The sequence below is a fragment of the Triticum dicoccoides genome, chromosome 6A (assembly GCF_002162155.2).
Source record: "Triticum dicoccoides isolate Atlit2015 ecotype Zavitan chromosome 6A, WEW_v2.0, whole genome shotgun sequence".
NCBI classification, from domain to species: domain Eukaryota; kingdom Viridiplantae; phylum Streptophyta; class Magnoliopsida; order Poales; family Poaceae; genus Triticum; species Triticum dicoccoides.
This window is the reverse complement of record NC_041390.1, coordinates 203433275-203446213: the sequence shown is the minus strand read 5'-3', so window position 1 is coordinate 203446213 and position 12939 is coordinate 203433275. Positions and strand designations below refer to the sequence as shown.

The 12939-nt window shown below is 48.2% G+C and overlaps 1 protein-coding gene across 1 annotated transcript; it reads right to left on the bottom strand.

The window, feature by feature from the left end:
* Positions 1-9380: 9380 nt before the first annotated feature.
* LOC119319047 (E3 ubiquitin-protein ligase PUB23-like) lies at positions 9381-10817 on the bottom strand. Its single transcript, XM_037593572.1, has one exon. The coding sequence runs from the start codon at positions 10808-10810 to the stop codon at positions 9536-9538; it is 1275 nt and encodes a 424-aa protein (XP_037449469.1). The 5' UTR covers positions 10811-10817; the 3' UTR covers positions 9381-9535.
* Between the last annotated feature and the right edge of the window lie 2122 nt (positions 10818-12939).

Here is a 12939-nt window from a genome sequence, read left to right as displayed (position 1 = left end):
GAAAGAATTGCACTTCGGAATGCAAGAAGAAGAATGCTTGAACTCCTCAAAACAAGACATGTGTTGAACACCATGTTTATTTGAGAGTATAGCTTGGCGGATCTTAACTTCGAGAGAAATCTTGAGGACAATTGAAGAATGAAAGGAATCCTTGACGAACCACCATGTAGAGCCTCCATGAAGAACTCCGGTAACAAAATGATGATAAAAATAAAGAGAAGTTGAAAACACAAGGTGAAGCCTTGTAATGATTTAGATGGATCTCCGTGGTGATATAATTGCGAGATCTTGGAACTCCGGGACAAAAGATGAGCAATTGAAACCAAGAATTTTGATGAACCTCCCGAATAAGTAATTGAATTTACTCGATGAAACAAGAATAAGAATTACATTATGCTTATGCTTCACCAATTAAATTGATGATCCACAATGGATTTTGCATACTACTTATTCTTGTAGAAAGGATTAAGAGAGAGATAGCGCAAACTTGGGGAGGTCTTCTACGAACCGCCGGTAGGATTGGAAAGAACAAATGAATTGATATGATAACCAAGGAAGAGAACTCTTGAACGAACCACCGTAAGAATTGAAAAATGAATGAAGTAAAGGGATGAATCATCGGTAAGAATTTGAAAACGGGCAAAGATACTTGGGGAAATTTAGACACAAGAGAATGAACAGATCACGAGCTGATTAGATAATACTTGAATGATGCACCAGTATGATTTGGAGAACGAGAGCTGAAAGCTGGAATGAATAATTCTGAGATGATGGGCTCCGGAGAATCGAACTAAAAAGGCTCCTGAATTGCTCCGGATAGGTGAAAATAATTCTCACAATCGAAAACAATTATGAGAGGATGGCATAATGCTAGAACCATGAATCTTTGAAAGAACGGGTAAAATTTGGAGGAAAACTCTTCTTCGGTCTTCGAATGTTGAGAATGATGATGAGAAACCCCACCATGAATTGTTTAGACACTCTGGGAGAATCAAAAGCGAATAGGTTGAGCCAACGATGGAAAAAATTTGAGAGATCTTAAAGAAAGACATATGACTGATGACAATTCACACTTACGTCATACTTTTGAAAAGAACTTGGGAATCACTCTGGATAAATTAGAAGAGTCAGGTAAGATCCTGGGAAAAGATCTGTGGGTTAGGGCCCACTCAAAAGAAACACCGTAGGAATGATTTAAAAGATAGATTGCGCCGGTTGAATTAAATAGCTTGTATGAGGTAACATCCTCGAAAGAGCTTGAATGAAAGCAGAGTGGAAACACGAATCTTCGAGATATCTTGAGCACTCCGGAACAATTGAATAGCGAGAAGTGGATGATTCAGGGGTGCACCGGCATGAGAAAACATTTGAAACGAGGAAAAAGATATGATCAACAAAGCTTAAATTGAATCCACCGGAGAAGAAATAGAACGAAGAATGATGAACTTGAAGCTCCGTTAGAATCTTCCTGAGAATCATCGGATAAGAACATTGACGAAAAATAATGGAGAGGCTTCCCATCAATAAGATGGATACTTGATTAAGGAACCTGAGGCCTTAAAGAAAAAGGATGGGAGGGTGGGAAAAACAAAGGCAACTTGGGGACGAATGAAACGAACAACGTTGGGAAACCCGAGAGGTGATCTTGCGGGTGTTGAAATGATCGGATCCACTTGAAGAGGAAAACGCCGGTTGAAAAAGAATTGGCATGACCATCTCGATGATCGAAAAGGATTAGCATTCCCATAGAAATATGAGAACACCATTTAGGAAAAACTATGGATTCGAAGCAACTCGAATACCACAGCTCAAAACAAAACATAGGATCGGAACAAACATATGATAGAGATTTCATCCGAAGTTTTCGTGGTGGGGCCCACACGGGCTCGATCGTCCAACACCATCATGTACAAGGCAGTGCACATGACATACGAAGCGTCCCCGAGTCAGCATAGCCAAGGACTCTTTAAGACACAACGAGACCACTGTAAAACCAACTGTGGATAGGCGGACCACTAGACGTCAAACCCCAATTTCATATCATACATCTGTCGGAAAGATATCCTAGGAGCTACTTGAATTCCCACTTATAAACTCCCGAAACTTTCTGGTTATGCAATCAGGTGTTGGGGATACAGGGGAAGCATAATATCTCACCCAAAACTAACAAATCCTACATCTAGCTGTATCCATCCTTCAACACATAACCAAGAAACCTTCAGAAATCATTTACCTCAACCTTCGAAAAGCATCCGTTATACGAGTTATGGCAATACTCCCGAACTCCCGCCCCAGTACTGGGTGGCGTCGAGGTTATCTCACCAACAACTGCATAAAAGAGATTTTTGATGTCGGTGAACTCAGCTATTCCAGAACTGCAACGATAAAATTGTGACGACAACACCTCGGATCTCAACTCCCTGGGACACTGCCACAACCCCTAAATGTTAGGAGGCACCAAGAACAATGTTCTCGTCACAAGACTATCGGAACGATTCCAAGATACCCGCATGATCCTAAAAAAATTCATGAAATTTTAGGAGAGAAGAGTCAAAACTTCTACATCAGAAGGCCTCACCAGAGCGGCGAAGGGACTGAGGAGTAAAACGAATCCTACTCACCGATATATATAATCCTAAGACTCAAAACATTTTTCTTCTAGACTCAACAACGTCAGCGATTCGATCAAGCAGGGGGCTCCTAAGTCGGGGATGGCTCTGATTACCAACTTGTAACACCCACGATGCGGCTATATCTCCCACGTGTCGGAGCACGACTTAGAGGCATAAACGCATAGTAGGCATGTCGCAAGAGGGGTAATCTTTACACATCCCATGTACTGAATAAGAAAGAGATAAAGAGTTGGCTTACAATCGCCACTTCACACAATACATAAAAATAACATTACATCATCCAGAATACAATCAAGGTCCGACTACGGAACCAAATAGAGAAAGACAACCCCTAATGCAAAAGATCCCCGATCGCCCCAACTGGGCTCCACTACTGATCGACCGGAAAGGAAACATAATAACGTCATGAATCCTCGTCGAACTCCCACTTGAGTTCGGTCGTGTCCCCTGCACTGGCATCATCGGCACCTGCATCTAGTTTTGGAAGTAATCTTTGAGTCACGGTGACTCAGCAATCTCACACCCTCGCGATCAAGACTATTTAAGCTTATGGGTAAGAAAGGGGTAAAGAGGTGGAGCTGCAGCAAGCACTAGCATATACGGTGGCTAACATGCGCAAATAAGATCGAGAAGAGAAGCAAAGCAACGGTCGTGAACTAGAAGTGATCCTGAAGCTACTTACGTCCAAGCATAACACAAGAACCGTGTTCACTTCCCGGACTCCGCCGAAAAGAGACCATCACGGCTAAACACGCGGTTGACGCATCTTAATTAAGTTAAGTTTCAAGTTTTCTACAATCGGACATTAACAAATTCCCATCTGCCCATAACCGCGGGCACGGCTTTCGAAAGTTCAAATCCTGCAAGAGTGTCCTAACTTAGCCCATCACAAGATCTCACGGTCAACAAAGGATATTCCTTCTTCTGAGAAGACCCGATCAGACTCGGAATCCCGGTTACAAGACATTTCGACAATGGTAAAACAAGACCAGCAAGACCGCCCGGTGCGCCGACATCCCGATAGGAGCTGCACATATCTCGTTCTCAGCGCAACACCGGATGAACACTATGTACAACTAAAACCAACCCTCAAGTTTCCCCGAGGTGGCGCTGCAAGTGGCTCTGTTCCGGACCAACACTTAGAGAAGCACTGGCCCGGGGGGGTTAAATAAAGATGACCCTCGAGAGAGCGACTCCCAAGGGAAAAGTAGGTGGTGGTGAGGCAAATGGTAAAACCAAGGTTGGGCCTTGCTGGAGGAGTTTTATTCAAGGCGAACTGTCAGGGGGTCCCCATAACACCAAACCGTGTAAGGAACGCAAAATCAAGGAACGTAATACCGGTATGACGGAAACTAGGGCGGCAAGAGTGGAACAAAACACCAGGCATAAGGCCGATCCTTCCACCCTTTACCAAGTATATAGATGCATTAATTAAAATAAGAGATATTGTGATATCCCAACAAATCCATGTTCCAACATGGAACAAACTTCATCTTCACCTGCAACTAGCAACGCTATAAGAGGGGCTGAGCAAAGCGGTAACATAGCCAAACAACGGTTTGCTAGGAAAGGTGGGTTAAAGGCTTGACATGGCAATATGGGAGGCATGATAAAGCAAGTGGTAGGTATTTTGGCATAGCAATAGAGCGAGCAACTAGCAAGCAAAGATAGAAGTGATTTCGAGGGTATGGTCATCTTGCCTGAGATCGCGCAAGGAAGAAGAACGAGTCCATGAATAAGACACACGGACATAGTCGAACGAATCCTCACAAATGCGACGTTATCGGAACCAACCCGAAGAAGCAACACCGGAAAGAAGCAAACAACATGGTAAACAACCATCACATAAACATGGTATGATGCACAATCAAGTATGATGCATGTCCGGTTTAATGAGGCATGGCATGGCAAAATGCACAGACAATCCTACAAATTAAGTGGAGCTCAATATGCAACGAGTTGCATATTGACGGAACACCACATGACTTATTTAGTTCTCTCTCGGTTATGTACCCAACAATATTAAATGTTGTTAAACATGGCAAGAGGGTGAAGCATAAGTAAACTAACTATCTAGTCAAGTTTAAATGAGGCCGGAAACAACAAACAACAATTCCAGAAAATCCCCATATGTATATTTATGGATTTGGTACTGTTCTGAACTAAACCATATTTTAGAGTTGTTAAACATGCAAAACAAGTACACCGTGTTAAACTAGGCATTTTTCTACCCCATTTACATATCAAGTTTATTTAAAATGGAGCTACGATTATTAAGTTATGAAATAAATCATTTTAGCATGGCAATTAAGCAAATAAAGCAAACAACAAGTTTAAACATTTTAGACATGCATGAAAGTTGGATATTATGAAACTAGATGAAATTCTAGTCATATTTCACATATAAAGTCTTTACATATGATGCATTATTCATAAGTTATTATATGCATGAAGACTAGGGGTTTTTCTGTAAAACCGCTGTCTCTGGAAAATTTAGCAAAAATCGCAGATGCAAAAAAACTTACATGGCCGAATCTGCTGGCCCGACAGCAGGGAAAAGAAAAAAACAGGAGGCGCTGGGAGCTTCTCACCCATGGGCTTTGGCCCAAGGCGGTGGAGAGGGAGTAGAAGGGCCAGCCCAGGGGACGGAGGACACTGCTGGGCCTCGCTGGAGAGGTCAACGCACAGCGCGGCGTTCGTCGTCTCGTTCGAGGAGATCGAGCGAGGCAGGGAAAGGAGCGAGACTTGGCGTTGGCCTCGTCCTCGTGTGCTCGCACGACCGAAGCAGGGGACGGGTCGACGCGAGCAGCGAGACAACGAGTGAACGGTTCCTGGCGAGGCTGGTCCAACCGCGGTGCGGCAGGGCTTCGAACGCGGGGAGTCAATGACTTCGTCTTCGAGCTTGCTGACGGCGACGACAGCACAGGATGGGTGAGGACGGAGGAGATCCGGGGCGGCACGGTCTTGGGCGTTCGGATCCACCGGCCAAGACGAGGCAAGGGCGGGGTTGTCGTCGAGGCGCTGGCCTGATGTAGAGGAAGCAGACGGGAAGGAGAAGCAGCAAGCGGGGCGAGGCCGTGACTGGAGTTGGAGAGAAGGTGAAGCGGCGCTGGGGACCTGCTAGAGCTTGTCGGCACAGTGGAGTCTGACGGGAGGCGGGGGTCGCGGGCGGATGACGACAGGCTTGAGCTCCTGCAATTCCATGGCGTTCTCCTGCGAAGAATAGAGAGGGCGGGAGATACTTGCCTGAGAACGAGAAGAGGAAACAGGGAGGAAGGGGACATGAGGAGAAGGGAGGCGAGGCCGGCCTGGGGGTGCTGGTCGCCGGCGGCGGCGTCCGGTTGAGGGAGAGGCGACGGGATTGAGGCGCCGGTGCAGTAGCTCGATGGTTGGGCGTCGAGCACGGGCTTGAGGTCCCGCGGGTGCTGGTGTGGCGAGGTGCTCAGGCAGGGGAAGCAACATTCATGGGGATCGAGAGGAGGCGCGAGGGTTGGTCAGGCACAGAAACAGAGGAGGTGGATGGCGACAGATCTGGGTGATGGGATGGAGTGTGGTGCCGGCGGCTGGGGAGGATCCCTAGGAAATAGGGTTAGGTCCAAAATAGACTAGGGGTAGACTATATATACGGGAAAAGAGGGAAGTTGGATCATCCGATTAGAATGAGACGGTTGAGTATAGGTTAGAAAGACCAAACAAGGAAATGGTGATATTTTATAGACGTTTGGGGATGATCCGGACCCAACAGTGACGACTGCCCGGGTCGGGTTCGGGACAACTTTCGGACGCGCGCGAGGGGCCGATGCACTGTGCAAGGAGGGGGTTTTGGGGCCTGGCGGTTGGTAGTGGGCAGTGTAGATGGTCTAGGGAGAAAAGAGAGGGGAAGCCCGGCAACAGGTTCCGGAGACCGAAAGCGTCCGACGATAGACCGGCTACTATTGCCGCTATATTTTAACAGTTGGGCTATCAAACGAACTCCGAATGCGATGGAACTTGGCAGGCGGCCTACCTACAACATAGCAACACCGCATGCCAACTTTCAATCCATTCCGAGAACATTTTCCGGCCACTTATAAAAATACTATTTCGGACGTGTCGCGGGCGCGTGCAAGTGTGTCTGGGCTCAGAACGGACAACGAAAGGAACTGGGAGACCGGGACAGATGTAAGTTTTAAAACATGATGATGCAATGCCCATGATGACATGATAAGATGCAACACATAAGCAAATGACATGGCAACGTCGGCGAATAACTGGAAGACACCTGGCGTGTCGGTCTCGGGGCGTCACACGCCACCGGCCGTGGCGACGACCTTGCCTCGCTGGCCATCGCCGACTTCCGCTCCTTCGCCCGCTCCACTGCCTACCGCTCCTCTGCCGCCTTCCATGGATCCAGTGTGATGCACACCCTACCGCCAACTTATATGGACCGGCCGCCATTAATCTTTGCATGACCGGCGATGGCCTTGGATTGGATGATTGACTCTCAACAATCTGGAATTGGATCGGGAGGGAGAGAGTTTGGGGGAGAGGAAGAAGATTGGCTTCAATTTGGCGGGTCATCGTTCGTTGTGGTGACGTCGAGGCATAGACCAGGGGGTGAATGCAAAATTACCAACAGCGAAGTATACTTATTTTGGGAAAAATTCAGGAGCCAGACGCACGCTCTTTGGTGGACCGAGGGAGTAGCTAGGTACTAGTTAATTTTGCATGCAATCAATCACAACGCAGTCGACACCACCACGCCCGAGTACAATCGTTCACATGCCACAATTCTTTAGATATTATTTCACGAGAGGGCCATTTTGGCTCTTGGGTGTATACGCTCCATAATGAATAGTAAATTTAAAATAAATAGTAAATAAAATTTAAAAATTGTGAATTTTTACATAGATGTTTTTGTTAGTGTGAAACGGGATGACAATGCTTTGTCGGTGAAAAAACCAAAATAAGTGTAACATTTGGAGGTAACATTTGTGGCTCGATTTACTATTTATTTATTTTGCACACATCAAAATACTCAAGCTTTCTTTCTAAAAATTGGCAGGTAGCATTTTAGTGTGACAATAATCACATCTATTTTTAAAAAAGAAAATTATATTAAAAATACATTTTTGATGGGCAAAAGTATATGCTCCCAAAAGCGGAATTGGATATCCTGTCATTTCGCCCTGTAGTAACACGGGTGTATTTAGCTAGTGCATGTAATTGGCGACTTGAATGACCAGTATAGAGGCCGACGTCCCTTATTTTTACGAAAACATTAACGTTCATACGTATGGCAACATTGCAATTTGCCTACACGTCTGGATTATCGTCCAGTTAAGTTTGCACGAATCTTGATACATCAAGGCAGTTTTTGCGTATCACGTAGGACAAGGCCGGTGTGTGGACGTTGGACAGGTCGCTAACACGCCCCACGGCACGCGGTTGCCAGCTACGCTGTGTGGACGAACTAGTTTCTGCCCACACAACCATCACCTAGTCCACGCGCGTGTGGACGAACTGCTTTTCGCTCACATGACAGTCGTATGTTCAACTGCAATTGCGCGTGTATGGCATCTAGGCAAACACACGTGGCAACTATGAATCGTTTGCTAGACGGCAACTGCAGTTGCGCGTACATGGCAATCAGATAAACATACATGGGAACTGTGATTAACCACACGGGGCAACTAGATAAATATACATGTCAACTATTATACATGTGGCAAGTAGTTAATCACACACGACAACTATGGTTTGTTTGCACGCGACAATTATCATAAATTAGACATGGCAACTATAGTTAACCAAAATAGAGAGAATTGCCATACTTTTACAACCATATTTGTCATCCCGGATAACTACATCCGCCATTCAGGATGACAACTATCGTCATTCCGCAGGTACCTAGTGTAGCTGTGCCAGGACGTGTGAGCATATTCGCTTCGTGCCACACGCGCCGAGTGAGGATGAGTAGTACTTGTTGGATGTGTGGCACGAAGTAGCTGCGTCTACATGTGTGGGCAATTTTATTGTTCGTTCACACACAGTTCGTGTGGGCTGCCCCCCTGCTCATGCCACACATAGTATATAAGCGGATGCCTTTTATGCCACATGTGTGATGGATATCGATGTCTCATTTTTACTTTCATGCAACTAACATGTAGGGACATGACCGACGGTAGCATATGTTGAATACGATGATTTACCTTTCATATTACTTGGCACATTAGTTTTGCTTCGGTCAAACTTTGTGAAGTTTAATCAAATTTATTTTAAAAAATAGCATCTAAATACAAAATGAAATATAATATAAAATATATTCCATGACCGATTTGAGGATATCGATTTGATATCATGATGAGTGCTATTTTTTAAATATAAATTTGATCAAATTTTACAAAGTTTGATTTGAACACTACATCAATATGCCGACACGATGATTGAAAGCTGCGTAAGCGTAACCAAAACAAGATTTGATATGAAACGGATGTGGGGTAGTATGTGTGTTGTGTCTCAGTCAAGGAGCTCCAAGTCTGCTGACTCTTGCCCATTACAACACGTGGTGCATGCACGCATGCATGCATGGTTCATACTGTATTTATTCCACAGTGATGTACCCGTCGACTCCTGGTCCGCCTTATTTGAACTATTTGATGAACCATGGTAATGTGCGGTTAGCGTTTGTAAAGATCTCACAACTCCCGAGTCACGAGTCATGAAAATGACATCTCTTGCCCCCCACTGCCCCACATGTCAGTGATACCTCAAGTGTCAAATTCGGGATTTCAACTTCAGTTTATCTTACAAACCAGCAAGAATTGATCAAGGAACCAACAAATCCAATTAACCAACAGGATGTCGCAACGAGCATGTTCCAGTTCCACCATGCACCAATGCAAGTGTGACATGGCAGCTAACTAGAGGTACCTAGAGAGCAGGTAGGCGCTGACGCAGGGCGACCCGCACCACACGCCGGAGTGCATCCTCAGCACGGCCTTCGCCGTCTCCTTCACGTCTCGGTCGCAGTCCGCCTGCAGCACGCAGCAGAGCTTCCCTACTGCGCCCACGCGGGCCATCTCCCGCACCACCTCCGGCGACGCCGCCCTGCCGCAGACCGCCGCCAGCACCCGCACAGCGGACGTGTCGGTCGCCGCGGACACGCGCAGCGCGCGCTTTGCCACCAGTGCGATCCCCGCGGGGTGCGCCACCACAGCCGCCCGCCCCTCCGCGCATGAGCACAGCCGGGCCAGCAGCGCCATGACAAGTTCCGTGACGCGCCTGCTCTTGCCGGCGCTCGGGGACGAGGGCCAGGAGGACAGCTCCAGCTCGATGGCCTCGTGCGCCGCCCCGGCCTCGGCGATGAGGACGCGGTTCTTGCCGTCGCCGCTGGGGCACGCGTTGAGGAGGGCACGCAGCGCCGCGCGCGTCGCGCCAGGGGATACGGTACGGTCGCGCACTACCGCCGTGACGGCGCGGAAGAGCTCCGGACGCAGCCGCTCGAGCAGCACGACGTCAGCCGACTCGATCACGGAGTCTAGGAGCCGCACCGCGCTGTCTCTGGTCGTGTTCCCGCCGCCGCCGGAGTAGGTTCCATTCTCGAGCAGCACCAGCACGTGCGTCAGCGCGTCGACGAGGTCGTGGTTGCCGGAAAGGAGAGGCCGGAGCTCGTCGGCGGAGACGTCGAGCGCGTCAAGGAGAGCCAGGCACGCTTGAACGGTGGGCATCACAGCGCGCGAGCTCGTCTTACCGCACGACGAGAACAGACGGAGCACGCGCCACTGAACGCCGGCGCGCACCATGCACCGCCGCGCCGTGATGCTCACAGCGGCAGACGCCGCCGCTTCGCAGAGAACATCGGCCGTTGGGCAAGAAGTCGGGGACATCACCTTCGCGACGAGCACAACGACCTCCGGATCATCGGGCTCCAACGTCGGCGCCACGTCAGGTGCCACCTTCGACGCGGGATGCCAGGAGAGTATGAGGCGGCGGAGGGTGTGGTTTGGGGTGAGGTCGGTGAGGGAGAGCTGCCGGCCGGTGACGGGGCAGGTGGCGTGGCCGTTGGCGAGCCACCGCTCGATGGCGCGTCGGTCGTAGGAGATGCCGGTGGGCGCCGTGACCGGGTCCTGCATGGGCTGCAGTGAGATGGGGCACACGAAGTGGTGCTGCGCTGTGCCGCCACCCGACGTCTCCATGTGTACGCAAGCAAGTGAATGCATTAGCTCACGTCCTCCGAACACAAGCAAGCTATATATACTCAACACAGGCAGTTTACCGACAAAATGGGAAACCAAAGTAGCTTGCCAAAAGAAATACTACTCCGTTCCGAATTATATGATGGTTTAGATATTTCAATATAAACTATATATAGGCTAAAATGAATGAACAAACATACTAATAGACATCTTATAATTTAAAACGGAGGGAGTATGTTTGTACTTCATCCGTCCGGAAATACTTGTCTTCAAAATCGATAAAATTGATGTATCTATAATTAAAATAAGTCTAGATACAACTATTTTAAGGACAAATATTTCTGAACGGAGGGAGTAATTGCCAGTGGAGAAAAAACTACTCTGACCTAAATAATTTAAAACGGAGGGAGCAGTTCTATAAGAATTTCGACATCCACCCTGATTTCTTTTACACTCATGGTCATTAATTGGCGTTGGACTGAGACATTTTCCCGTTTCTCCATACCATACTACCGCCTATGATCTGGAAACATAATCATGTTTCTAGCCATGATTAGGTGACAACGTTGCTATACATACGACAACTTTCATCCGACGATGTTCAACATCATCCACACGATGGCAGCAAAATGCAGCACGCCGTCGGATTCCAGGTCGTACGAACGTCGAAAGGAAAGTATCGTATGTGCAGTGATTTCCGTGAGATCATGGTTGAGCGAGGTCGCTTTTGTCAAATCCAGAAGTAAATACTGAAGCGACTTCGGAACAAACACCTTAAATGGCCAAGACCATGATGTACGTTAGCTTTTTGACCAGTTGAGCACTGAGATATTGCTTTGACTGCACATTTGGTTTGACCCGAGGACATCCGTTTTCGCTCGCTTGTTTGACTAGCGGTGCTCGCGAACGGATGTACCTATGGTTTTTGTTCGCATTCGGCCTATATATTGCTTAAAGGGCATCTTCAATGCTTGTTTTTCGCATCCGTCAGTATACAGGGACCAATACACGGATATGGATGTTGAACGCCGTCATTCAATGTTGCTCACATGCATTTCAATACTTTTTGAACTAACCAGACAAAATACATACAAACACGACATATTTCATATAAACCAAACGAAATTCATTACATTTTCAATATTTATTTAACTAAAAATGATACCGGACTAAGATAAAATTAGTCCACGGCCGGTGCCTGTGGATATCCATTTCGACGACATGGATACCTTTGACTAGTCTACGGCCGGCCGCGGGGATCTCCATTGTCTTCCCCATGTCCGGCAACTGCGAGACACAGAGGTATATGCTTCAGCGCATAGGCGGCTCGCTTCCGCACCACTCATTGGAGTGGAACTGTCGGCTAATGCTTCAGCCGAAGGGGAAGGGTGCCCTAAGCTGCACGGATCAGGGTTGGTTTTTGGGCAGGGGGGCGACGGTGGCCTGCGACCAGACAAAACGCCGGCTGTGTATGCCAATGTCGCCTCGGTGGTGGCCTTCATGGGACCCAACCGACAGCGGCCTCCCGTGTTCTACTTCTTGATGATTGCGGCGGGCGCGGACGTGTTGGCTGCTGCCTCGTCGATGTCCATGTAGCCGGCTTCTTTCTCTACCGACAGGGCACGGTTACACGCGCGTTGACGGGGATGGCGCGGTTGCAGGCACGGGAGACACGGTATGACACGGCGTCGACCACGGCAGCCACGATGCATGTGCCGCCGTGCTCCCCTCCCCAAGTGCCGGCCTGGAGCAACTTGTCGTTCCTCGGCGAGTTGAACCACGCGCCGGCTTGGAGCTTTAGCGTCTGCGAGCTGGCCTGGAGCAACTTGCCGCTCGGTGAGGCTGAACCATGCGCCGCCTTGGAGCTTCAGTGATGGTGTCCTGGATATGGTGGTACTAACCTATCTGGCCCGTAGTCCTCGGATGGGCCGATGGGCCCTCATTCTCTTTGAGCCGTGACATTTTGGGCCGAACAAAAAAATGGCATGCTTATGACACTTCTATGACGATAGTTGTGACAAAACCCGGTATCATCATAGATGTGGTGGGCTCCTAATTCTATGACAAAAAATCATGACAGAAAATGGGCTCTTTGTCCTGGGCGGACCGGAGACGCAGTTGCATGACAT

Coding starts and splice junctions, on each gene's coding strand:
- LOC119319047 (XM_037593572.1), bottom strand. CDS start 10,810: ATGGAGACGTCGGGTGGCGGCACAGCGCAGCACCACTTCGTGTGCCCC.